Source organism: Podarcis pityusensis (assembly GCF_964106645.2).
Source record: "Podarcis pityusensis genome assembly, chromosome: 14".
Classification (NCBI taxonomy): Eukaryota; Metazoa; Chordata; class Lepidosauria; order Squamata; family Lacertidae; genus Podarcis; species Podarcis pityusensis.
The window spans coordinates 37,680,559-37,706,949 of record NC_138039.1 but is presented as its reverse complement, the minus strand read 5'-3'; the positions used below and the strand labels follow the sequence as shown (position 1 = coordinate 37,706,949).

The following is a 26,391-nucleotide window of genomic DNA, read 5'->3' as shown; positions in this document are numbered from 1 at the left end:
TCTGCTCAGAGTGGCCACTAGGTGGCACCATTAAGTGCCAAATTCAGAGGTTGAGAAGCCTTCAAGTGTCTTCTATCCTCTTTTGATTCTTGGACCATTTATATATGAATACCATTGATAAAAGCTCTCTCCTGGTCTAATTCAAGGTTCTGAAGGAGATGAGAGGTTAAGCGTTAATGAATAGCTGAGTACTGTGTTTGTCCTGAGACTTCTGTTTACACCCCCCCCCCCGGTTTTATTTTCATTTTTACTTGATTTTTAGGGATTTTGCTTTGAAAGGGCTCTCCTGCGTTCCATTCTGCTGTTACAGAAGAACAGGGAAATGTTGAGAAATAGAATCACAGAGGTGGAAGGGACCACAAGGGTCATCTAGTCCAACCCCCTGCAATGCAGGAATCTTTTGCCCAATGACCCAGAAATTAAGAGTCTCATGCTCTACCAACTAAGCTAAATGTAGATGTGTTTTTTTGTTGTTCAGAGGCGCTTAAAACTCACATTCAAGATGTGCTTTTAAAAAGATGCCAGTTTTCGAATATGCTGCCTGCTGAATTTGTCTGGTGTATGCCTGATGAAAAGCTGGCTGGTCACCTATGCTAAGTAAAAATTTCTTCCAGGTAACTAGGTGGCAGCTTTTTTTAGGACACAAACAAAAGGCATAAGCATAGGTGGCAGCTTAGCAGGCTTCAAAATGCCCTGCAGGACAGTAAGAAAATGCAGGGTATGAAACAACCAAATTCACATTCTTTATATCCCTCTGATTTTAGTGGAGGGGAACACTTTTGTGTTGGAGTCATTGGGCCTTGAAGATCACTAATCACCTGGTTGCCTTTGGCTGGGAAGCGTTTGAGCTGAGAAGCAGTTGCTTTTGTGTGTGTCTCTTTCAAGCCATCATTGTGTCCAAAATGACTAACCAGGTTAGATGTGGGCATTCAGGCTAGCAATTCTTGATGATATTTTTTTTTAATGATTTTTTTGCAAGGCTTAATCATTAGCTGTATCATGCCTTGGTCTTCTGGTTCTGCTAAGGTCGTGTGACCACTCTGCACACAACTCCCAAATGCAGTTGTGGCAATTGATTTTTATGCAGATTTCAGTTCCGTGAAGCTAGCATCCCGATTCTCCGGTTTGAAAGCTATAGAAGAGTAGCTCTGCAAGATGAATTATTCAGAATTGATTTTGTCAGTTTCTTTGACTATTTAAGGGCAATCAGGTGTGTTTTAATTTGTTAGACATTTTCTAATTATGGGGCCTATAACTCCAACATCATCTTTGCATGTGCAGACTCCCCAGTTCAAGTGGAGGGAGGCAGGGGAAAGAGAGCGGAGTTAACACAACTGAGAAGACATTTGCCTGAAACTTTAGAGACCCATTAGTAGTTGGAATAGAGAAAACTATTACTTTGACCAACTAGTGGCCTGACTTGGTATAAGGCAGCTTTCATACACAGGTAAGTAGATGAGCAGCCAGAGCGAAACTATTTTTCTCATCTTGATTAATGCCATTGTTGTGAAACCTACAGCCATTTCAAGGACAAAGCATCCTTTGACAGAGAATCTGTTCTTCCTTTCATCTCTTTGGTTGGCATATGGCCAGTGACATCCACTCTTGTCAGCACTGCGGCGAAGAGACAGAGGTAATTCTGTTCTTTGTAGCAGATTTGGTGAGTGACAGGTGGGACTTAAAGGGCAACTCATTCAAGTAACGGTGAGATTGTAGGAACAGGAAAAACAAAATGAGTACCATAAATCAGAACAGTTTCTGTACACAGAACACTATTAATGTAGGAGTTTACATAAATACAGGGAAAAAATGTACCTTTTTTTTCTAATTAGCTGCTATGTATCTCCCGAATGCTTTTGTAAATCCCATGTCTCTGACAGTGGCCCTACATCTTGTGGCAAACATGTTTTTAATCTGAATATTTAGAAGAAGCTGGATTTTTTTGTTGGGTTTTTTCATTTTTTTTATTGATTTTCCAAAATTTTGAAACAAACAAACATAGATCTTAGTTACAGTGGTGCCCCGCAAGACGAATGCCTCGCAAGACGGAAAACCCGCTAGACGAAAGGGTTTTCCGTTTTGGAGGTGCTTCGCAAAACGAATTTCCTATGTGCTTGCTTCGCAAGACGAAAATGTCTTGCGAGTTACTGCGGGGGTTTTTTCCTTTCCCCCCCTTTTTCCCAAGCCGCTAAACCGCTTATCAGCTGATGGCTAAGCCGCTTAACAGCTGATGCTAAGACGCTTATCAGCTGATCTTTAAGCCGCTTATCAGCTGATCGTTAAGCCGCTTATCAGCTGATCGTTAAGCCGCTTATCAGCTGATCCACTAAGCCTGCTAAGCCGCTAATACTGTAGCACTAATCCGCTAAACCGCTAATGGGCTTGCTTCGCAAGACGAAAAAACCCGCAAGACGAAGAGACTCGCGGAACGGATTCTTTTCGTCTTGCGAGGCACCACTGTATACTTAATCCAATCTTAGTAACATTGTTACTTGATTTCCTCAAATCCCCCTAGCTGAGTTTCAGTGTATATCATTGTAACAGTTTTCCAAAACCAATTTTCTCATAAAATTAACTTAATCAGTTAACATCTTTCTTTTCATTTTAACTTTAAACATATTATTCTGGATGTCGCATGACAGAAGTCTGTTTGTTTACATGTTAAAAGTAAAACAAATTCCACAGGAGGCATACAAGCTCTAGAGTGAGCTTGAAGTAGTTCTAGAACCCAGATAGAAAATATTTGTAGTGTGCTTGAAGTGGACACCATCTTGTGGTTTTTGATCGCATGATACACTTGGTATTTAGCTGTGTGGAAATGAATGCAAGGTGCAGGCTTATAATAGCGAAACTTTAATAAAGTTTTAAGGCAATAAGGGCTTAAATGGCATGAAGTTAGAGAGGTCAAGAATAACCATAAGCTTCCTACCCTAACTGGGTTATGATGGCTGCCTTCCCAGGAACCACCTCCACCCATGGGCTACAAATCTAAACATGCTTACTAGGAGACAGATGCCACTGAACACAGTGGAACTTCCTTCTGAGTAAACACGCAATGTTAGTTGCAGAAAATAAGGCGCCTCAAGATTTTATTAAAGCTTTTTCGTAATACAATGATAAAAGAAACTAAAAACAGGAAGAGAAAGAAGAGAAAAATGCAGTCTCCTCTCTCAAAGTCGTCCCTTAACCCTCGTCTCACACTGAAAGTGGTGGACCCTGCCAGTTCTCACCTGGGAATTTTCTTCTCAGTTTCTCACTCTGGAAAGTCTTCCTTTCCCTGCCTCTTACATAGGGTTCTTCCACCAGCTTCGTGTGCGTGTAATCCTTGGATAATGGCCCAGAACAGAGGACCCCAAATAAAAAGAGAGAGATGGAAGAAGGGAAGGGAGAAGGGAAAAAAGAACTTCCAACTTTCTGACGGTCAGTTACATAAAAGAAATTATTCAAAACGTTCACTAGGGTGACAGCCAACTAACAGTTCCACTTTTCCCAATCTTCAGATCCAAATGTCTCAAATAAGCCTCCTCAAAGGGATGGGGGCAGGAGGGAGAGAGGCAATATTGGGTTGTTCTTACTATGTTTATGTAAATACAGAAGAAATAAGAAATTAGCTGCATTTTTAAAGTATCACCAGCTAGCTTGACTATTTGAGGCGTTAAAACCCCTTGGAAGTGGCCTGTTTTATTTAGGTGTACCCTTCTCTTCATGTATGCAAGTCAGGTGGATCCCATGAGAGCTTTTCTTTGCTTAAGCAAACTTCCTCTTGCCTTATGAGTGCCTGGAGCTTTGGCAGGATGTTTCTGCAGCTGCCGCTTGCATCTTTGAGAGATCATGTGTTCATTTTTCAAGTTTACCATTGTCTTTGGGTTTCCCAAGTTTCTGCTTGCCATTTAAAATAATTTCCTTGCATTTACAGCAGCAAGGATTCTGTCTGGAGTTAAATCTTTTAAGTCTATGAGACATAGGTGGTGGATATGCTCTGTTATCAGCAGTGAACCACTAGAGGGTGGTCGAGCATAAGGAGATGTCACAGTAAATTTCTGCTGTTAAAGTCCAAATCTGATTGTATTTGCTTGCTTTCCCTTCCAGAATGGCCACCCAGCAGGTTTTCAAGTGCCTTGGCCAGGTTTTCAAAATGTTTGATTTCTTTAGACTTGCAAGCTGTGAGTTTTGTGCGCTTCATCTCTGTTCTAAACTTAAAATATCAGTGGTGATTTTAAGTGTGTGAATTAGAGTTGTACAAAGGAGCAGTGACTGAGTAAAAACCCCAGGCAGGGCTGTCATTTTAAATAGAGCAACAGTTTGGACAGGTTTTCTGCCCTTAGTATTTCAGTGACTTGGGACCAAACTGCAGGATTGTTTACATTTCTGCTCTATAAGGGCACATTGGTGAATATGCACCAATTTGTTGTAAGGAACCAATCACCCTTCCCTTTGTCTGAAATTGGTGCCTTCACTATCCAGACATGAAAAAACCAGAGTTAGCTTACAACACCTCTGTGCATGGGAATCTTGTGGCCGTGAACAATATAAAATAATTCAAACAGTACAGGTTAGGGATGGGCGAATCTTGTCAACTTCAGTTTCTCTGTTTTTATTTTTAGTATTCTTTCTCGTATTCCACATTTCCTTATCAGTTTGAGGTTATTTTTTAAAACAAATTCTCATGAAAACTCATCAGTGTTTTAATGTGAGTTTCTCCTAATGCAGTTTTGCCTAGTACATGGTTTTTTTTGCAAAGCGATTTCCCCTAATACAATGCCTTTTTGTATGTTAGTGAAAATATGCAAAAGAAAATGCACACTTTACCTCACTGTGTACATTTTTGTACACGTTATGTGGCTAGAGAACTGTATTGCAAAACTTGGAAGTGTGAATTTTAATGGATGGTTATCTCGTTTGGGAAAGTGAAGATTGCTTGAGTTCACCTTTGATTTAAGAGAGCTTGTCAGCTTCCGTGTATGGAAGGGGTGTGTGTTTTTGTTTTATTTTGTGCTGTGCCTCAAGTGGCAAAGTACCTTGGGGTGGCCATGCTCGTTTAAGAGGGACAGAATTACCATGTTCAAAGTCAGACTTTTTAGCCTGTAAGGCAGGTGATGATGGAGCCTTCTGCCCGAGAAGCTGGAGAGCTGCTGACAGTCGGAGTAGACAAGAATTGGCCAGGTTAACATGGTACCTACCCAAGGAGCATGGTCTTCATTGCAAATGTCAGCACAGTTTCTCCTCGCTCTGTCCTGGCCTCTCCATTGTGGAGAGGAGAGGGAGCTTAACCAACAAGCAGTTATACCTGGATAAGTCAAGGTTCTGGATCTGAAGGGTTAACAAGGGCCTCCTGCCACGGAGGGTTGTGGCAGTAAAGGGAAATAGTCTTATGGTGGGATTACTGATGCTACGCACCTTTGCGGTAGGGTCTAAGTGACATGACACCATCCTTAGACTGACAATATGCATTTTGCTGGCAGGTTTAGATCAATTGTTTTTGGGTGATGATGGTCTGTGGTATCAGTTCATTGTGATAAAATAATCCAACACAAGTAAACGGTACACACGCATGTAAGAGTTGCATTGAAATTTTATTCCAATAAATGTGTATTCCAAACAACTAAATGTTAATTAAGTTGTAAGCGAAAACATTTGGAAGTAACATTCCAAGAGTTTTTGTCCTCATACAAAACTGGCTGCCAAGGGAAGTGCCACATTCTGCAGCCCTTTGAAGTTTTCAAGTGCAAAGCAGATTAGCTGAAGAAACATTTCCATGACCTTACCCTATTGTACAAAAAAATAATAATTCCCATAACAGCATTTATCTCTTCAGCTTTAATCTTCTTTGTGCCTTTTGCAATAAATTAATAGAAAATTAAATCTTTTTCAGCAGGAGCTTTAAGAAAATATACAAAACACTATACATCTAGTTCCGAAAAAGGACCAGCTATTTCGGGTAGAATACTTGGAGTGACGAACACACACACAACACACAACCCTCCCCAAGGCTCTCAGAAAGCAGTATTTCTACAATGCAACCTTTGAAAATCAATTTTACAGATTGCGAATGGTCAGTTACTAGTAGAGACCAATCAGTCACTCAGTTAAAAAAGAGCACACATTGAAGGCAGTTTGTTGATGACCCATAAATATTTTCTCCTCCCTTTTTAATTCTTTTTTAAAAAAACCTTTCTGGGTGACAGCCTCACTTCTGAAGCAGTTACATATTGGCAGGGTGAGGGGACATACTTTGATGTGCTTTTTTATTAATAAAAGTAGCTGGTAACAGGAAGCCCAAGCACAATTTTTTTTTTTGAGAAACTGATAGCATTTGTCCTTCATAAGCTGATCCTTGGCCACAGTGATTTGGTCCTTTGTCACAAGGGACTCTTTGTGAAGATCCAGCAACCTCTGCAATACCCTGTACAACTGCGGCATTCAGGTATTCAGTGGATCGCTGATGCGCAGGCAAAAATAGGATATCAGTCGGTGCTTATGAAGTGTCCTGCTGACACTGAATGCCAGCACACCAGAAAGTTTGTGAGGAGATCAACAAAGCATTTTCAGTTTTTGCCGTTGTGTCTGATACTGACTTCTGCTTACATTTTCATATATACATAGCCAGGAGCTCAACTTAGAAGTGCATGTTTTTTCCTGAGTAGGTGTCTGAAAGTTGAGACTGGAAAGTTGAGACCGGAGAAGGAACACTTTGTACATTTCTACTGATTCAAAACCTGAGACTCCTACGGACAGACATGAAGGAGACCATTGCAGTACACCAAGGCAACATGATGTGAAATCAAACCTTTCTTATCACAAATACGCTTGTGAGAGGAACAGAGCTATTACTAACTGTATCCTGGACTGCCTACGGAATGTTGGTTGTCTGATGTGGCCATTTAACCCATTCACAATAAGGTTTCTTCTATGTACATCATCAAAATATACTACATCTTGAGCACGCCATGTACCTCAATGCATTTTCCATTGAGGGCGTGCTAATGAGCAGGAACACACAATGCAGGTCACTTTCTCACAGTTTCATTTTCTTTACCACTGGAACTGGCAGAGCTTGGAAAATCCTCACTGCTTCGTCATCTGTCTTCAGCGTAACCCAGAAGGGCCGGAAGGTGCCTTTGTATCCAACAAAACCCATTTTATCTGAATGAAAGGAAAGAAGGATAGTTGAGAACCGCCAAATGACTGCTTTGGAACCAGCAAGAAAGGAGACAACCATGGACATAATTTTTAATGGTGCTGAGAACCTGGTGTATGATTGGGAACTGTGATCATGGTTCTATCAAATACAACATGTCTGTAGGTGGACAGCTGCCAAGAAAGTCCAACATAGTCACCTTTAACTTCAAAATGGGAGGCTTCTCAAAAATGAAGGTACTGGTTTTTAAAAAAAGGAAGTTGAATGATAAAGTCAGGGGGTCACTTATCTCCATGAAGTTTGGAGAATGCTTAAAACCACAATAATGGAAGCTCGGCTAGAATGTATAATGTAGATCAGGAAAGATCCCACCAAGGGCAAGAGGATGCAGGCATGGCTAAGGAACAGAGGCAAAGAAGCTATTCAAAGCATGAAAGCCTCTCTCTGAAAACTGAAGTCTTGCCCAAATGAGAAGAACCCAAACTTTGGCAACAAAAAAGCAAGCACGCTTGGGGATGCCAAAAATAATTCTGAGGGTCATTAAATAAAAAACAACCACCGCCTGATTTCAGTATCTTATTTCAGAGTGCCATTCCAACACAAAAGCCCAAAGGTGTGCTGCCTGTTTCGTTAAAGAGGTATTCTCCCTTCCTAAAAATTATTTTGCTTTTGAGGTACTGTTCTCCCCATGAGTTCTCTAAGCCTTCGCATCTTTAAACTCAATGGAGATCCAGCAGCTCAGTTCTGCTGAGCCTGAAATCTGAAGTGGTACAACACTTCCTCTAGCCCTCTGTCCTGTGGTCCCCAGCTGTTGGACTACAGCTCCCCTCATCCCTAGCCAGCGGTGAAGGATGATCACCTGGGGGCCAAAGATTGAAGAACACAGTAAACTGAAACAATCAACACTTTTAACAAAGGTTCTTTTATAAAATAGCTACTTACCTTTCAATTTAAAGCCCCTCTGTGCTCCAAGTTTCTCCAGGACAGTAGTCCACGGACCTCTTGAAATGAACCTTCCTTTAGATGTCATCACCACTATAGAACTACAGGAGACAAAGGCATCCATAAACCATTTATTCTTCCACTGAGTGATTTAATTTGGTAAAAGCTACCAGTTGTGCAACTCTGGGGTGCTGGTCCCTGTATCAATTCAATCATGTCTCGCCAGGCATGCATAATTTATTCTGAAGTTTAACAAGCAGATCCAATTAGGTCACCTTACATCTGTTATCAGAAATGGTTGGTATGTATAATGTTTGCAGGAGCAATGAGAAAATCACATGGCTGCTATACGACAGCATATGGCTTGTTAGGCTACGTCTACAACCACTAGGTTTTCCACTTTCCCAGAACTTGAATGCCCTCATTTCTCATTAACTTACTTTTCCCGAATGTTATTGACATAGTTGATCATCTGTGCTGGGATTCCTTGTAGAACGGAGTTTTTGAAACTCATCCGGTCAACAAATCTCCCATCATGCCCATTGATCACAACTACTTGGATACCATCTTCAGAGAGATAAAACTTCCTGCCGTCAACCTGGGAAACAAATCAGTTCTTGCTGTTATCAGGGAGACCAGAGCAGTAACAGTTGATAGTCTTGGATTTTCAGAAGTAGAGGCTGATTTGAAATATTGTATATGAAAGAAAAGAAAAGAAAAAGAGGCAGACCTCGAAATACGAAAATTTTCAAACTTTTACGTTTGTGTTGTTGATTTAAGGTGCAACACTGGAAATTAGTCAAAATTTATGTATTTCACACACCTCATTTTCATATGTATTAAGCATCTGGAAACACTGATGGAAAGGGGGCAGGGAGATGAAATATAAAGTATCTAGCAACCCCATAAAACTTATTTTTGAACAAGTAATGCTCAAAAGTATTGCTAGAAAATGATGTGGCAAAACAGGCTGGCAAGATGTCCCAACAGACCAAAGCACTGAGTAATAATGGCATATTAAAAACTTACAGGATATTCCTCCCCACCCCCTTTGATTCTAAGGCAGTCTTGTTGGGCATTAGGACAAGAAAGCCACAAACTGGCAGCAAGTTTATTGCTGCTATGAAAATAAGACTGGTTCCAAATTGCAGCGAAATGTAAAAAAAATAATATTTATACCAACCAAGGAGCGTGTGTTCATGTATAAAATCAAACATCAAAGTCCAGCTTTAATTATGATTTGGTAGAAAATTAACCCCAATTCTAAATATCAACTTGCCTTGCTAGTAATACGAAATCCATTCAGATTCCATTCAACAGTACTTTAAAAGAATTCAGGAAGAAATATAGATTCTTCCAGATAAGCCTTTGTTAGATCTGTTAGTTTTCTCAATTATTTTGAGTTTCTTTCCTCAACTGCATATTTTATATATATTCTGTTACAAATTGTGTCCCATAGAAGACGATTTTTGGCTATGTTAAAATATAATGAAAAGTTTCTAAAACATAGTGTGTGTCAAAAATACAGCACATTACTCAAGAGCAAAGAAAGACTTACTGAGATATACGCAAAATCATCCCTGAGATGGAAGTATTTGGTCTTGTAGCTGTCCAGCTTCAGTTCTACAAAATGGTCCTTGTTCTGGTTTCAAACAGAAAATAAAGTTGGTATATCTATTGACTTTCAAAACCATTCTTCTAGACATGCTTTTTCCAAACATACATTTATTCTGGCAGTTACACTCACACATTTTGTGGTTCATTATTTCAAATGAGGCGTCCCCAGTTTATGTCTTGCCAGAAATTTAACTCCTTGGCAATTTTTGGGGAGTCTTACGTGGAGTGATCTACAAATCTGACAAGGGACATTCAGAACGTTTGGAGGCAAATAGAGCGCATTCTGGACTCCCTCTTTCAATAGCTTCTGACAGCCAGTGGAGGAGAGCTGTTGTACACTGCTCCCCCTACCCTAAAGGTATAATCCCAGGTATCTCTCCCCCCCCCCGACCCTTGGAAAGGTAGCACACAGAAAAGATGAAACCCTGGAGAGTTGCTTCCAGCCAGTGTAGCCAATATTACACTAGGTGGACTAATGGTCTAATTCAGTACGTAGCAGCTTCCTAGTTTCTCAACAGCAATGTTGATTTTCCACTTTGGGCAAACTAAGACTTTGCCCATAAAATGGGACTGAAGTACAGTCACACCTCATGTTACATTTGCTTCATGTTACGTTTTTTCAGGTTGTGTCCTGCGGCGACCCAGAAGTACCGGAAAGGGTTACTTCCGGGTTTCGCCACTCACAGATGCGCAAAATGACGTCATGCGCAGAAGCGGCAAATTGCAACCTGCGCATGCGTAGATGCGCCGCTGCGGGTTGCGTTCCTTTCATGTTGTGAATGGGCCTCTGGAACAGATCCCGTTCACAACCAGAGGTACCACTGTATGTTTGATGAGCTTCCAGAAGGAAAATTATCCACTGATTTAATCGGAAACAAAGACCCAGGAAAATGGCAACAGTAAATCAGCTACTTTACCAGGTGTGTGCTTGGCAACTTTTTGGGCATTGGCACATCCACCGAAGGTTGCTCCTCATATTTTGGGTAGGCTCTCGCTTGGCAGTCGCTGGACCCTGCTTTCCTGGGGATGTTGGCCTTGATCCTGATTCGCTCGCAACCTCTGACGGAGCAGAAGGCAAATGGCTCCTTTTCGTGCTGAGCCTTTAACTTGAGAAACAGCAACCTTTGGGAAAAGATGGAAGAGCCGTGAGCGTCCCTGACTCTGTGACTCCGCCGTAGCTGGAACGGGATGAAGCTCATCCTGGAAATGGCAGATATTAAACCCTTCCACTGCACCATTAAAGCGCATTGCTCTTGCCAAAGAATCCTGGGAACCGGTTTGTTAAGGATGTTGGAACTGTATCTCTGGAAGGGGAAAACATCTTTTTTTTTGGGGGGGGGGGAGCTTTATATGTGCATTGAGCATACTTTAAATGAATTATGTGGCCCATTGATAGAAGCATTTCTATTTATCCATCCCAGGCAGGTATTCGCCGATGCATCATTCTCACTTCCAGGTGCAACTACTACATCTCATACTATTAGAGGCTGCTCAAGAAATTTGACATTTACAAGTGTGTATGGAGGACAGGCAGGGACGCAGGTGGCGCTGCGGGTTAAACCACAAAGCCTAGGACTTGCTGATCAGAAGGTCGGCAGTTCGAATCCCCGTGACGGGGTGAGCTCCCGTTGCTCGGTCCCAGCTCCTGCCAACCTAGCAGTTCGAAAGCACGTCAAAGTGCAAGTAGATAAATAGGTACCGCTCTGGCGGGAAGGTAAATGGCGTTTCCGTGCGCTGCTCTGGACCTAATGGTCAGGGGCCCCTTTACCTTTTTATGTAAGACAGTCAGTACCAGCTAGGCACCCTCCAGCTGTTTTGGACTAAATCTCCCAGCCGGCCCCCAATCCCTTCAATGCCACTGATGGCCAGCTTTTTCCTTTCAAAAGTTTTGGGTATCGGGGCTGATCTTCTTATTTATCTAATCCTTATTGCTACAGTCAATGACCTCCACTTTTCCATGTTATCACTGCAGCCTGCTTGTTTTAAACAAAACAACACTTTATGGGCAGCTTGGCATGAAGCAAAGTTCTCCGGCAGCCAAAGCTCCAGCTCTCTCCCATTTTCATTTCCTCCAAGTGGCCCCAGGCCCCACGTAGGCACGAAGGCATTTTTGAGGAAATGAAGATAGCAGGTGGCTGAAGACCAGCAGGCACAGTGATCTGCCACGCACACTGCAGCTCACTGCTAGTGCCAGCACCCCATTAACTGGCTGCCCAGCTACCGCTGGTTCCCTGCTGCCAATCCGATGGTCCAGACGTAACAAAGTGACTGTCACTTCTCTTTTGCGGTGGGACCACAGTTCAGTAGTGGAGCATTGCACTGCACACAGAAGGTCCCAGGTTAAATCCCTGGCAGTATCTCCAGGTCAGCCCCAGAGCGATTCCCTGCCCAAAGCCACGGAGAGCTGCTGCCAGTCAATGTAGACAGTACTGAACTAGAGGGGCCAATGGCAAACCCTCCAAGTGTCCCTATTTTCCAGCGACAGTTCCGTATTTACAGAAGCCATTCTGGTTTCTGATTTGATCCTGGAATGTCCTGCTTTTCCTTAGGACGTCCCTATTTTCATCAGAGAAATGTTGGAGGGCATGGAGTTATGCAACCTGCGAGCTAAGGAGACAAGTAACTATACAACCTTCAGAAGACATCTGAAGGTAGCCCTGTTTAGGGCAGTTTTTTAAATGTTTTATTGTGTTTTTATATATGTTGGAAGCCACCCAGAGTGGCTGGGGCAACCTAGTGCAAATGGGCAGGGAATAATAAAAATGGAATAGGAAGTCCCTGTTTTCATAGGAGAAATTTGGATGGTATGCAATGGTCTGATTCTGTATAAGTGTCCTATGCACAGTGCTTGAGGATACCATTAAAGGTAAAGGGTAAAGGAACCCCTGACAATTAGGTCCAGTCGTGGCCGACTCTGGAGTTGCGGCGCTCATCTCGCTTTATTGGCCGAGGGAGCCAGCGTACAGCTTCCGGGTCATGTGGCCAGCATGACTAAGCCGCTTCTGGCGAACCAGAGCAGCACACAGAAACGCTGTTTACCTTCCCGCCAGAGCAGTATCTATTTATCTACTTGCACTGTGATGTGCTTTCGAACTGCTAGGTTGGCAGTGCCACCCGCGTCCCAATGATGATACCATTAGGCCCCCATTATTTTAAAAACGGAGAGGGTACAAAGGAAATCGTGGCTACAGTGGTTACTAGCCATAATGGTTATGCTCCACCTCCATTTGTCAAAAGTAGTGTGTCTCTGAATTTCTGGGAATTGCAAGCAGCGATAGCACTGTTGTGCTCAAATTCTCTTCATGGGCTTCCCATTGGGTCATCTGGATGCTGAACTTGGCCGTTGGGCTGATCCCCAATTTACGTTCTTATGCAAATCGATCATTCCATATGACAAGGTGGTCAAAACTCTGCAACAAGTTAAGAGGGACCCAAAATGGCATGGCTTTACTTGTTGAAGAGTAATGATCACCAAAGACAGGGAAATTGCCACCGGAGCTGAATCTGAAAGATGGCATATAGACTAGACACGAGGATGTCATTTGTGCATCCATTAAAAACAACCTTGTACCCAACACATCTCTACAATCCTCCAAAGCAATTGTGTGCTTCAGAGAGCTTTAGGACACGGGGGGCATGCTTGCTGTTTCCTTACCCAGTGTCCTCATCCCAATAGTAGTGTCCCTTGGAAGCATATCGATACTCAAGCTTGTCCATCTCATGAGCCTGGTAGAATGTCCCTGTTTTGCTGGTTTTCTTCAAAAGGCGATCGTGGATGTCGGAGAGAATGGAGAATGTCGTCCCTTTAGGATAGCAAAGCCCAACTTGGATCCAATCATTCCTAAAACAATAATGATGATGATTGCAACAATAACAACCCCAAGCTCTGAGACTATGATTTTTCTGGAACATGTCGCAAGTCAAATTCCACTCACTCCAAAAATAAAATAAATTTACTTGCAAACTGGCTAAAAAAAATTCAAAGAGGGCCAGATTTGATTAAGTGAACGCACGTGAAGTTGTTGAGCTTTTTAGGATTGAAGTTGCTTTTTTAAGGATTTTGCCGCAGGACATATACTGCCACGGGGGCCAGATTAAATCGACTGGCGGGCCAGATTAGGCCCCCCAAACGGACTTTGGACATGGCTGGGCTAAATGTTTACATGTTGGGCAGAGTCAATTCCAAAGAACCTAAAGATCCCTTATAGCAATACAGAGCAATTTCTCTGTAGCGAGCCACCACCTTCTATGAGTCAGGGATTAACTTGGCCCACGCAGTGCCTCAAATATTTATCTCATGACTTCTTTACATCCATTCTAAGGGGACTTGGATGTTTAGGTGAGAAGATGGTAAAACTTGCAGAGGGTTTCCTGGAACAATGATGTCAGGCCTGGAAGAATGCAGTGGCTATTATAACATCATCATCACACACCCCGGCTTTCTTTAGCAACTTGAAGCTATATTCCTCAATCGAAATGCTGTTTTTTACGGGCCACACACTCACTTGTTGAAGTTAATGAGCCAGATTGCCAGTTCCTCGGGAGCAGTCTTGTCCCAATGGATGGTGTAGCCCTTTTGCAGAGTGATCACAGGCTGATATTGCTGGTAGTGGGCACTCTTACTCAGAGCCCCCTCCAAGTACAGAGGATGCCCGTAATGGTCGTTTTTTATTATTTTCATTCTCAGGTTGGCTGATTTGTAGGCTTGGATGTACACCTGAAGTCAAAGCAAAGCAAAACTTACTTCATTTTTAAGAGCTTTAAGGAAGAAGAACATGCATAGGGAAGAGACCAGTAACCCCACAGCAATGATCTGCTGTCAAGATCAGAAATGCGAAAGAACTGTAAGCCAGCAAGATCCAAATTCTGAACACGCCCATCAGTCTTACCTGTGCATATCGACCGCTACAGATAGAACCCCTCCAGTCAGGGACATCAATACAGTCTGGGTGCCTAATCAGCCAATTATCTTCCTTTATAAGATAGGACCCAGGATATTCAGATACAGAGCCATCAACATCATGGAAAACAGATGTTTTATCCCCATCCATATCCAGCCCATTGAACCAAGGTCCTGGTTCTCCGAAAAACACTCGAGAGGTTATCTGAACAGAAGGGAAAATATGACACATTAACCAATTAATTCTGAACCGATAGCTTAGTAACTTCTTGGAGCTATCCCCCCCCCCCCGCCAAAAAAAAATTCAGAGCTTAACACAGAAGCTCCCTATTTTTCTGCAGTCCATTTGTGCCCTGAAAAGAACACGGCAGCCCTGTGTGAGTTGTCCTGGAATCTTGGCCATGGACTCTGGGACTGATCGTGGAGTTCAAAACAGCTTGAGGGCTACCCATTCTGAAATCCTGCCAATTAATTTCCAGGCCCAATTTGAAGCTCTGGCTTGGACCTATGAAGTCTTATATGGTGCAAGACCTCAAGGGAAGTCTCTCCCCACATGAACTCAGCCGGACCCTGAAATTGTCATCTGAGACCCTTCTTTGTGTGCCCCCTCCATGCGAGGTCTGGCGAGCAGCAACATGAGAACCGCCCTTCTCAATGGTGGCATCCCGCTTGTCGAATGTTCTCCCCAGGGAAGTTTTCCTGATGCCAGTGTTACATATCTTTAGATGTCAGGCAAAAAGAATCCTTTTTAATAAGGCCTTTGGCTTTTTACTATCTGGCTTTTTGCATGGGTGGGAAGTTTAATGTAGCGGTTTTTTTAAAAAATGCTAGTTTTTATGTATGTGCGTATGTATGTATGTATGTATGTATGTATTGCTTAAAATGACTAATAAATGTAATAAATAATAGTAATAGCAATACAGTCGTACCTTGGATCCCGAACGCCTTGGTACTCGGACGGTTTTGGCTCCCAAACACTGCAAACCCGGAAGTGAGTGTTCTGGTTTGCAAATGTTCTTTGGAACCCGAATGTCCGACGGGGCTTCTGTGGCTTCTGATTGGCTGCAGGAGCTTCCTGCAGCCAATCAGAAGCCATGCTTTGGTTTCCGAACGTTTTGGAAGTCAAACGGACTTCCAGAACGGATTCTGTTCGACTTCCAAGGTACGACTGTAATACTAAATTCACTAATAATAATAATTTTGCTAAGCCAAGGGTGGAGAACCTCAGGCCCAGGAGCAAACGGCTTCTTGTCCTCAGGACTCTCTTTATGCCCCACCTTCTTCCAGGTATCATCTTCCTCACAGACCACCCCCCTCTCCAGTCCTTGCATTTCTCCAGTTCCTTAGCCTGGCTGGACTGTGTCCTTTAACTGTAATAAGGCCTCTTGCTTTCCTGGAGAGATGTACATGTAGGAACCTCTGACTTTTGTATGGCTAGATTACAGCCCACTGTACAGAAATATGAGGTGCACCTGTTGCCCCGCCCACCACTGCCATGTGACCCTCAGAAGGTGGCCAATGATGGAATGCGATTCTTCTGTTGCAAAATGTCCTCCCTCTGCATGCACTGAGCCCTGCGACCGTGAGCTCGCGTTGAAAGCCAACTCACCGGGACGTCCTCAAAGAATACGTTTGTGACATTGTTGTTGGGGCAGCTCTGCCAAACATTGTTGAGGCGGAACGCCAAAGCGCTGGTGTGACGGCCTTCCAACGCGGCAAACTTTCGGAAGGTGCAGTTCTGGACATTGATGGGCCCATCGTAAAACTGAATGCCTCTAATTGGGAAATTCCTAAAGCACATTTTTTAAAAGAAAAGAAAAAAGAGGGGAAGCTATTAATCTCCTTGCAGTGAATTGCCACTGTAAACATATATTGCATTGTAGCTATACATGAGCATCAGCTGACAATTCCACACTCCACTGGAAAAACTAGCTTCTATAATCTGCTGGGTCTTTTTATATACATGAGGAAAACCTTGTGATTCTTAACAAGTTCAACTCAGGGTCTCTCATGCCTTGGCAGATCATACATATTTGCTTGGCATTCTTAGAAGGAGCTTTGCGGGAAAGTTAGGCCACTGACCTAAAAAAAGGAATAATATCCGAAAGCCAATCAAAAGCAAAATTTGAGCTTGGTCTCCGGTCTCTTAAGTGGTCAGCTGCTTTTATTACTCATTCAGTCAGTCAGTCATTGCAGGGATAACATCCCAAAACAGAGACTTAATGAGCTCCGAAATACAACATTAAACACAGAGCCATTAAAAGACGTGAAATAAAAATGCGGCTCTTTGTCGGAGGTGGTTTTAAATTGGCCAGGACGCTCCAGAGCCTACTGGGCATGAAGCCAAACCCTAAATACCAACTCTGGAATAGGGGGAGGGGGTGGAGAAGATGGGTTGCATCCAACATAACGCAAAGTTAAGAGTCCCTCAGCAGAATGCTTGTTCCACTGGTGAAATGTTTGGGCCTGTGGGACGTGGTTGCACAAGAGAATGCACAAGTAGTTTGCTGGTAACTATTGTGAAATAGGGATGCGGGTGGGGCTGTGTAGATAAATAGGTACCACTCCGGTGGGAAGGTAAGCGGCGTTTCTGTGCGCTGCTCTGGTTCGCCAGAAGCGGCTTAGTCATGCTGGCCACATGATCCGGAAGCTGTACGCTGGCTCCCTCGGCCAATAAAGCGAGATGAGCGCCGCAACCCCAGAGTCAGTCATGACTGGACCTAATGGTCAGGGGTCCCTTTACCTTTACCTATTGTGAAATAGTGCACTCTGCACCACAAGATTCCCTCTGTTGCACAACATAAAATTCATCTGTCCTCTGGCCTAAGAACCCTTGCACTAGCAGAAAGAGAATATTGGCCAAAGCCTACATACTTTGTGAAAAGGTACTTTCTTTTGTCCATCCTCAATCTACCAAGATTCAGCTTGGCTGAATGTCTCACTTCTAGTGTTATGAGAGAGGGAGGAGAAAGCTTTTTCCTTTTCTCCGTCCACAGTGATTTGGGGTGGGGGGGGGAAGCAAAGCCCTATACGCTACTGGAAACCTGAACAAAATGGAAAATACAGAAACTGAAGACGCACTGGCCAATGGGAAGAGTCCGTCCGCTGTGGTCCAGGCCTCCAGGTCCCCAGACATTGTTGTCCATTGTTTCTGTCCCTGGGTTTCCACTTTCACCTACAAAGAGGCTGTTCTTTATCTCTTGCTTTGATCCGTCGTCGTGTGGGAATGTTCCGCCACTAGAAGGGATGGAATCGCACGTTAGCAGAAGTGCTTTGGTCAAATCCTGCTTTCAACATCTTATGCAAGTGAAAATACAAGAAAACGTAGAAGCGCCAGGAGCACTTACCTGGCCAAAGTGAGCCCGATGCCGTTGTCAGCAAACCTGCAAGGAAAAGAGAACTTTAGAACAGATGCCTGGTGGGTCTTGGGTTCAAGACCAGGCTTTGGCACATGACAAACTGGGTCACCTTCTTTCAATGCGGGTTATTCCCCTCCCCCATCTATTATGTAGAAATAGAGGCATTTGCTTTTCTTAAGGTGCATAAAGTGTGCTTGAAAATGCACATAGCAGTGAAAGCAACATGAAAAAATATTAGGGAAATGGGCTTTACAAAAATTGTATACAGTGGTACCTCGGGTTACATATGCTTCAGGTTACATACGCTTCAGGTTACACACTCCACTAACCCAGAAATGGTGCTTCAGGTTAAGAACTTTGCTTCAGGATAAGAACAGAAATTGGGCTCTGGCAGCGCGGTGGCAGCGGGAGGCCCCATTAGCTAAAGTGGTGCTTCAGGTTAAGAACAGTTTCAGGTTAAGAACAGACCTCCGGAACGAATTAAGTACTTAACCCGAGGTACCACTGTATTAGGGACAAATTCATACTAACACACTAATGAATTTTCATGAGGATATAAAATCTAAAACTGATGTGGAAATGTAGACAACTGAAGACTGGAAAAATAGGGAACTGAGAGAAACAAATGGAAACATTTGTCTATCCCTGCTCTGGAGTAATTCCACAGACTGCAGAAATGTCTCTGAACAGAGGGCAATTATAAATGTGACTTATTGAAAGCACAGCAGAGGGGCGAAAGAGATTTGCTTTCACTGGTGCTATTACGCCACAAGAGGGCAGAGACGTCACACGACTACCGCTTGCGCAGAATTCCTGCAGCTTCTGTGGCCGTCTAGTCAGTGTTGAAAGATGTCGAGTGTTGCAATTCACATTAGCATCTATTGTTCTGGTGTAATATATTACAGTAACAAATATTAAAATGGCTAGACCCCCACGTCTATAAAACGCTAGGTTACGAGAGCTGGGGGCTGATTTGAACTTTGCCGAAATAAACGCTGCCAAAAACTTAACAACATGGAAAATACTTCTGTGCTCTGCTGAAGGGTTTGAGATATTAGCTTGGCTATGAGGATGTTTGGGGCAGCAGGGAGAAGACATCTAAACAGGAAAAAAGTTGGAAGCAACCACATGTGGCTGCAGTGTTAGATAACCCTTCTCAAATTTTACTTATTTGTATGGTACTCTGGCTTTGTTCAGTCGTCACAGAAAGCCAAACTATGGCATACCAGGACCACTCAAACATGCTGGCCTCCAGAGAGGAGCGTGAACTCACTTTATTCCTCCCGCAAGTCTTTTTAGGTGAGATTTGGCCTGGCATATTGTCTGAACCCAGGATATTGGTTCAGCTGCCTCTTTCTCTACCACAATCTGTAGCTAAGAACAACCTTGGCTACAGATCGTGGTTGGGCTTAGCGTTACCTGCAAACGCAGGTGATAGTTCAGGATCATTAATTCAGCATCATCAACATGCATCAAAAAGCAATTTTTGCAGCTATCGGTATTGAGTCTGGAGCAAGGAAATGCCCAGGTATGGTTCTCACCTGAAAACAGTGGCGTGAAATCAAAGCTGCATAGAGAGACAACTGCTAAGCATTTGTCTCTTGAGTGACATGCGCCATTGCTCTGTCAGAATTAGCTGGCACTGCCCACTCCCTGCAGCAATGGCGGCTGTTGCCCCTGCCTTCTGCGCTACCAGTCCCTGTGGGCACTGGCTGCCATTGGCGCAGGCCCCCCAAATTTGGGGTTGTACCATATAAATTGAATTTGTTGGAGAGCAGTGTTCCAGTGGCTCCCTTTCCCACAAAACCTGCCTTCCCCTGCACATTACTGCAGGGGAAATGAATGAAAGCCTTCAGACATGTGACTGGTCGTCTCTCCGAGTTGGCAGGTTGCAACCAGGAGAGCTTCCTCATCTCTTTTAACACTGAGAACCTGCAGCCCTTTGCTCCCACCTCCACATCAGCCTCAGCCAGCATTGCCAATAGTCAGGGATGATGGGATTTGTAGTCTGCCAACATCTGAGAGCGCCACAGGTTCCCTGCCCCAGCTTTAGGTTCCCCTCCATTTCCACAATGGCAGAAGTCGTGGAAAGTTGCAGCTTCCTGCCTGTTAGAATAAGCATGGCTTTGATATGACTCTGCAGCAGGTAGCAAAGGAACAAGGGGCATAAGTGCCGGAGGCAGAGAAAGGCAAGGAGGTTAACTGAAGAAGGGCTGTAGCAGAAGGCCCTGGGTTCAAGTCCTGCCATCTCCAACTATGGCTGGTGTGGTCCTTTGCAGGAAACCCTGAACTGCCGCTGCCTGCCAGTGCAAACAGTGCTGAGCTAGATGGATCAATGGTCTGATCCAGTATAAGGAAGGATCCTAAGCTCTTAAAAGTTTTCTTTGCTGGATTTGGGGGGGGGGCGCTTTGCAGCCATGCAACAGACAGGTAAGATTTGCAGGGCACAACCTGACAATCTTGTCTCGGAGAAGGAGAAGACAGGAAGCGTCTGCTCCCATTTCCAGACTCTCTAACCGCCTGTTATTTACACAACCCTTCTACATGCTGCACTGTCTTATGTCTTACCTCCCTGGCACTGGAATTTTTGGCAATAACAGGCTACCACATAAAACAAAACCATTGGCGCAGCTGCTTATATTTTATTTCAGGCTCAAGCAGAAAAGGTTTATTTAAAGTCCCTTTTCTGCCGCAGCTCATTGTAACAGGTCTCGATCACACACGTATGCACACAAACAACTCGACAACCCTCGAGCTCAGGGGTTTGTTTCTGCAAAACAGCAAGGTTGGTTTGTTTTCTTCCTGGTTCCCTTTCTTTGCATTCATCTCCACCGGATGAAAGATGCGGAGCGTTATAAACAAGAAACACAGACCTAGCCACACAGCCCTCTGCTAGCCATAAACACCCAGCTGAACTCTGGAGGGTTGAACTGAGGCCACACTCACTGGCAGTCGTCCAGCCACACATCTCCTCCCCTCAGCCAGGCGCCGTGGTCCTGGTTCTTGTAAGCAATGAAGTGTCGGATGAGAGCAGGTTCTCTGGGCTTCAGAGGGTCAGCGTCCTTATGCGGGCTGTATCTGGAATTGCAACAGGTGGAAGGAAACGCGGTCAGCAACATGGAGAGCACTGGCCCTCAAGAGATTTCAGAGCTGGTAACATGGGGTGCTTCTATGGCCATGCTGTATATTTATTTCCAATATTTACAGACCAATGTTCACCACAGGAGGTCCCATGTCACCCCATGACATTCCCAGACCCTCCAAGTGCCCCTGTTTTCCAGGGACAGTTCCAGATTTATAGACGCTGTCCAGGTTCTGATTTAATCCTGGAATGTCCTGCTTTTCCTTAGAATGTCCCTATTTTCATCAGAGAAATGTTGGAGGGTATGGAGTTATGTGACCTCCCCAAGCCAAGGAGAGAGGTAACTGGACAACATTTAGGAGACATCTGAAGGCAGTCCTGTGTAGGGGAGTTTTTTTAAACGTTTAATGTTTTATTATGTTTTTAATTATATTTTGGAAGCTGCCCAGAGTGGCTGGGGCAACCCAGTCAGATGGGCGAGATATAAATATTATTATTATGATGTAAGACGTTCCTATTTTCATTGGAGAAATGTTGGAGGGTATGCATTGCTTGTCCACTGAGAGGAGGCAAGGACCAGATAGGGACCCACAGAAAGATGCAGCCTACCAAGTTAGGCTACTTTCAGGTGTAGTCAAATTCTACAACTGAACATTAGAGGAAAAGAAAAGCCTGTCTGCTCCAAGCAAACGAGGCTTTCCTGAAGAAGAAGAAGAAGAAGAAGAAGAAGAAGAAGAAGAAGAAGAAGAAGAAGAAGAAGAAGAAGAATTAGAATTTATTATTTATACCCTGCCCATCTGGCTGGGTGTCCCCAGCCACTCTGGACAGCTTCCAACAAAATGTTAAAATACAATAGTCTATTAAACATTAAAAGCTTTCCTAAACAGGGCTGCCTTCAGATGTCTACTAAAAGTCTGGTAGTTGTTTTTCTCTTTGACATCTGATGGGAGGGCGTTCCACAGGGCGGGTGCCACTACCAAGAAGGCCCTCTGCCTGGTTCCCTGTAACTTGGCTTCTCGCAGCGAGGGAACCGCCAGAAGGCCCTCGGTGCTTGACCTCAGTGTCTGGGCTGAGTGATGGGGTGGAGATGCTCCTTCAGGTATACTGGACTGAGGCCGTTTAGGGCTTTAAAGGTCAGCACCAACACTTTGAATTGTGTGTCAGCTGCCTTGGGCTGTAGTGAAAGGGGTTGTCCTCCGTGGATCACAATGCAGCTTGGACAAACGTGACGGATTAGTAGTGTTAAGTACAGATAACGCTAAAGAGTAAAGAATTCCTGACTCAGCAAGGCAGGCAGAAGAGATTTGCTCCATTTGCTGACAGATATCCAGAAAGCCCCTTTGCTTCACTTAATAAACCAACCTCTTGAGCTAAACTGGGAAAGGGGAACCTGCAGAGTTCCAGAAAATTAACCTTATTTTGGCAGGCTTACTGCAATCAGATTGCGGCCTTTGCAGCTGGGGAAAGCAATTCCCTGATTAATAGGCTTTCCTTGCCTAAGTTGAAGCTACACGCTGATGCAAATATGGAGCTGGTCCCAAATAACCTTCCCTGCTAGAAATGAGTCAGGGTAAGTGAGATGATTATCCAAATTAAGGTGAGGTGTTTCAATTTATGGACCTCAAAAGCTTAAGGCAGAACTTTAAGCTACTGATGCTAAAGGAATCATGACGACTAGCTCAGTTGGTTAGAACGGGGTGCTGATAAGGCCAAGGTCGCAGGTTCAATCCCCATATGGGACAGTTGCATTGCAGAGGGTTGGACTAGATGATCCTCAGGGTCTCTTCCGACTCTATGATTCTGTGAATACTCTGAACCCATGACACCAAAGGGCAGAGTAGAAAACCCAGATCTCAGGCACAGAGCATCCTCTGCATCCCGAAGGTGCCAGCTTCCATTCCCAGCATCTCTAGGTAGGGCTGTGAATGTGCCCTGCCTGAAACCCCGGAGAGCTGCTGCCAGCCAGTGTGGGAAGCAATGAGCAAAACAGACCAAAGGTCTGACTCAAAAAACAGATATGAAATATTTAGGGGGGCAGAGATATCAGCAATACATTCCAGACTTATAATACAAATCGTTACAAATGACGCGGCAGCTAAAAAAGCCAGTGCAATTCTGGGCCTCATCAATAGGAGTATAGCATCTAGATCAAGGGAAGTAATAGTGCCACTGTATTCTGCTCTGGTCAGACCTCACCTGGAGTACTGTGTCCAGTTCTGGGCACCACAGTTCAAGAAGGACACTGACAAACTGGAACGTGTCCAGAGGAGGGCAACCAAAATGGTCAAAGGCCTGGAAACGATGCCTTATGAGGAACGGCTAAGGGAGCTGGGCATGTTTAGCCTGGAGAAGAGGAGGTTAAGGGGTGATATGATAGCCATGTTCAAATATATAAAAGGATGTCACATAGAGGAGGGAGAAAGGTTGTTTTCTGCTCCTCCAGAGAAGCGGACACGGAGCAATGGATCCAAACTACAAGAAAGAAGATTCCACCTAAACATTAGGAAGACCTTCCTGACAGTAAGAGCTGTTCGACAGTGGAATTTGCTGCCAAGGAGTGTGGTGGAGTCTCCTTCTTTGGAGGTCTTTAAGCAGAGGCTTGACAACCATATGTCAGGAGTGCTCTGATGGTGTTTCCTGCTTGGCAGGGGGTTGGACTCGATGGCCCTTGTGGTCTCTTCCAACTCTTCTATGCTTCTATGATTCTAAATGAAAACACCATCGGCATGGATATCTTCCAGGGGGATAAGCTGCATTTCCAGCAAACCTTAGTTGGTAAAGCTGCTTTATTGTATTCTCATTTATAGGCTGGCAGGAGGAGGGATTGACTTAACTTCTGCTTTAATAACTTAAGCAATAAAATAATACCGAGCAGAAATAACTTTTATTTTATTGATATTTTTATGGCTCTTTTGTTGATTTTATCCTTATATGTTGTACTCCACCTTGCTGTATTTTTTTTAAATGAAAGTGTGGATTGTAAATTCAAAAGTAAATAAGCAGGGAGAGGTTTAACACTGAGGACTAGAAGAGAATATGATGCAGGTACGGCAGGGGAACAAGGTATGGACTTAAAAAGACTGGTGTTAAATCCTGCTGGGTGAAGGGAGTTGGCTGAAGGAAAGTAAACAGCAGGTCCCCACCAGGCATTTAAAGGACATGACTTTCCCCCCAAAGAATCCTGGGAACTAATAAAGTACCCAGAATTCCTTGGGGGAAACCACATGCTTAAGATGTGGCTGAATGTATGTGGATCTGTTGAAAATCTCCCCCTTCCACACAGGCACATATGTATCCCCCAAACAATTAAAAGGTTATAACGGTTATGATCAGCATTCATTCCCCAGCCTGAGCTGCAAAAAGAGGACTTTACTTTCCAAATAAAACCGATCAAAATCAGATTACCTCCCCGCGATCAGAGTCAGGATGGGCCTTTTGTCCTTGGCAGACGCTGGCGTCGTTTTAACTCCATTGTCAATTATCATTCCAGCCTGGAAAAGAAGGGTAGGAGGGAGGGATTCTGTCAGCCAAATCCTTAGGAGGGAAATATACAAGCATGCAAACTTACATACGTATAGGCACGTACTTTCAATGCATTCGCTTTACACCAACAAAAGAATTTGGAACATTGCCTGGCACAAACAGATTGTACCATCATTTTGTTTTAATGCACCTGAGGGTTTGAATGTTTACCAGCTCTCCATAATAACAAGTTTTGTTAGAGTGCAGAGGTGAGGAGCTTCTGGCTCAGGGTCCAAATGTTGTCTTTCCAGGCTCTCTGTTTGCCCCTTGAGGCTGTTTGCCCCAGGCCAAGCCCCACAAGACCTACTATGTGCCTTTTTTAAGAAGACTGAATAATTGTTTCAGCACCTACTTGTTCCCTGTTCACCCCAAAGGCCAAACAACACAACACATTAAATGAATACTTTTTTCTCGACACGTCTAGTTTCACCCCCCCTCCCCTCCTCCTAAACAGCCCTGGGGGCGTCCAGCTACTGGACACATGAAATACATCAATGCATTTAACACCTTGTCTAGTTTGGGTCCTGAGTGCAGTACTCATTATGTGTCACAAACGTTGGTTGCTGCTTCAACAGATCTTGGCATTTGAGAAACAGGACACGTTTGTGTGTGCATGCCTATTTAGTGAAACTTACAGATACAGACAACAACAGACAACAATCAGCTGGGGATTAAAAGAGAAAAAGGCCTCTTTATTCATCACTCTCCTCCATCTAGAGCCAAAAGTTGGAGCTAACTGAAAACAGAATTTGTAGATAAAAATGCTTGGAGCAGGGCAGGGAGACAACGTATGCTGTTGATATTATGGAAGCAGAATGGTGGCCAATAATGGCTTGACACTGAGATTGGAAAAGGGGGGGGAGGACAGCATTTGGAAAAAGAAGATAGGATTTCCAATTGCATGTATACTCACTCGATAGTTCGAATGTGCCCGATTGTTATAGAACGTCCCCATTGGAATGTGCTCAGAGTAGCCAGGGGGATACATTCCTGCAGAGAGTCCCGTCGGTACGTGATGCAAAACAAACCAAAACCCAGTTTCCTGCAAGATAGAACACAACAGATTCAGCCTATGCCAGACTTGGGATGCGTGAGATATTAAAAACAGCAAAAAGCAGAAGCCTGCACATTGGTGGGGCGGGGCGTGTGGAGGGAACAAAGCACAACCATTCATTTTGGGAAACACTTGTTCTTCCAGCACAAGGATTGTTACTTCTGCCAGGGAACTTGCCCCCTCCTTTCCCTGTGTGTGTCCCACGGCCTCCCCAAATATGCACTTAAAGGTTGGGGGGGACGACCCAGAACAGTGATGGGAGAGGTAAAGGGTAAAGGGACCCCTGACCATTAGGTCCAGTTGTGGCCGACTCTGGGGTTGCAGCGCTCATCTCGCTTTATTGGCCAAGGGAGCCGGCGTACAGCTTCCGGGTCAAGTGGCCAGCATGACTAAGCCACTTCTGGCGAACCAGAGCAGCGCACGGAAATGCCGTTTACCTTCCCGCCGGAGCGGTACCTATGTATCTACTTGCATTTTGACGTGCTTTCGAATTGCTAGGTTGGCAGGAGCAGGGACCGAGCAACAGGAGCTCACCCCGTTGCGGGGATTTGAATCACCGACCTTGTGATCAGCAAGTCCTAGGCTCTGTGGGTTAGACCACAGTGCCACCCGCATCCCCATGGGAGAGGTAGGGTTGCCATTATTTCAAAAAGTAAAAACCAGGACACCCCGGATGTATGAGCAATGAGAGGTGGGTGGGGAGTTCCATTACACAGCCAAAAGTCCTCGCACGAATGGAACGGGTCATTGAATGCTGCCAATTGTGCTCCGAGATCT

At 44.3% G+C, this 26,391-nt stretch overlaps 1 protein-coding gene across 5 annotated transcripts in view; it reads right to left on the bottom strand.

Annotated features, from left to right (window-relative positions):
• Nucleotides 1-5,554: 5,554 nt before the first annotated feature.
• The window catches only part of CEMIP (cell migration inducing hyaluronidase 1), a 168,297-nt gene continuing 147,460 nt past the window's right edge, over nt 5,555-26,391 (bottom strand). For all 5 annotated transcript variants that reach the window (XM_080980270.1, XM_080980271.1, XM_080980272.1 and 2 more), the window contains exons 16-29: nt 25,474-25,602; nt 24,444-24,529; nt 20,903-21,034; nt 17,945-17,980; nt 17,679-17,834; nt 16,207-16,387; nt 14,587-14,802; nt 14,203-14,414; nt 13,353-13,538; nt 10,615-10,819; nt 9,639-9,722; nt 8,521-8,678; nt 8,081-8,181; nt 5,555-7,143 (exon numbers count right to left, since the gene is read on the bottom strand). In XM_080980270.1, the coding sequence (XP_080836396.1) occupies nt 7,016-7,143; nt 8,081-8,181; nt 8,521-8,678; nt 9,639-9,722; nt 10,615-10,819; nt 13,353-13,538; nt 14,203-14,414; nt 14,587-14,802; nt 16,207-16,387; nt 17,679-17,834; nt 17,945-17,980; nt 20,903-21,034; nt 24,444-24,529; nt 25,474-25,602 (2,010 nt within the window). In that variant the 3' untranslated portion in view covers nt 5,555-7,015. The remainder of the gene's footprint in view (nt 7,144-8,080; nt 8,182-8,520; nt 8,679-9,638; nt 9,723-10,614; nt 10,820-13,352; nt 13,539-14,202; nt 14,415-14,586; nt 14,803-16,206; nt 16,388-17,678; nt 17,835-17,944; nt 17,981-20,902; nt 21,035-24,443; nt 24,530-25,473; nt 25,603-26,391) is intronic.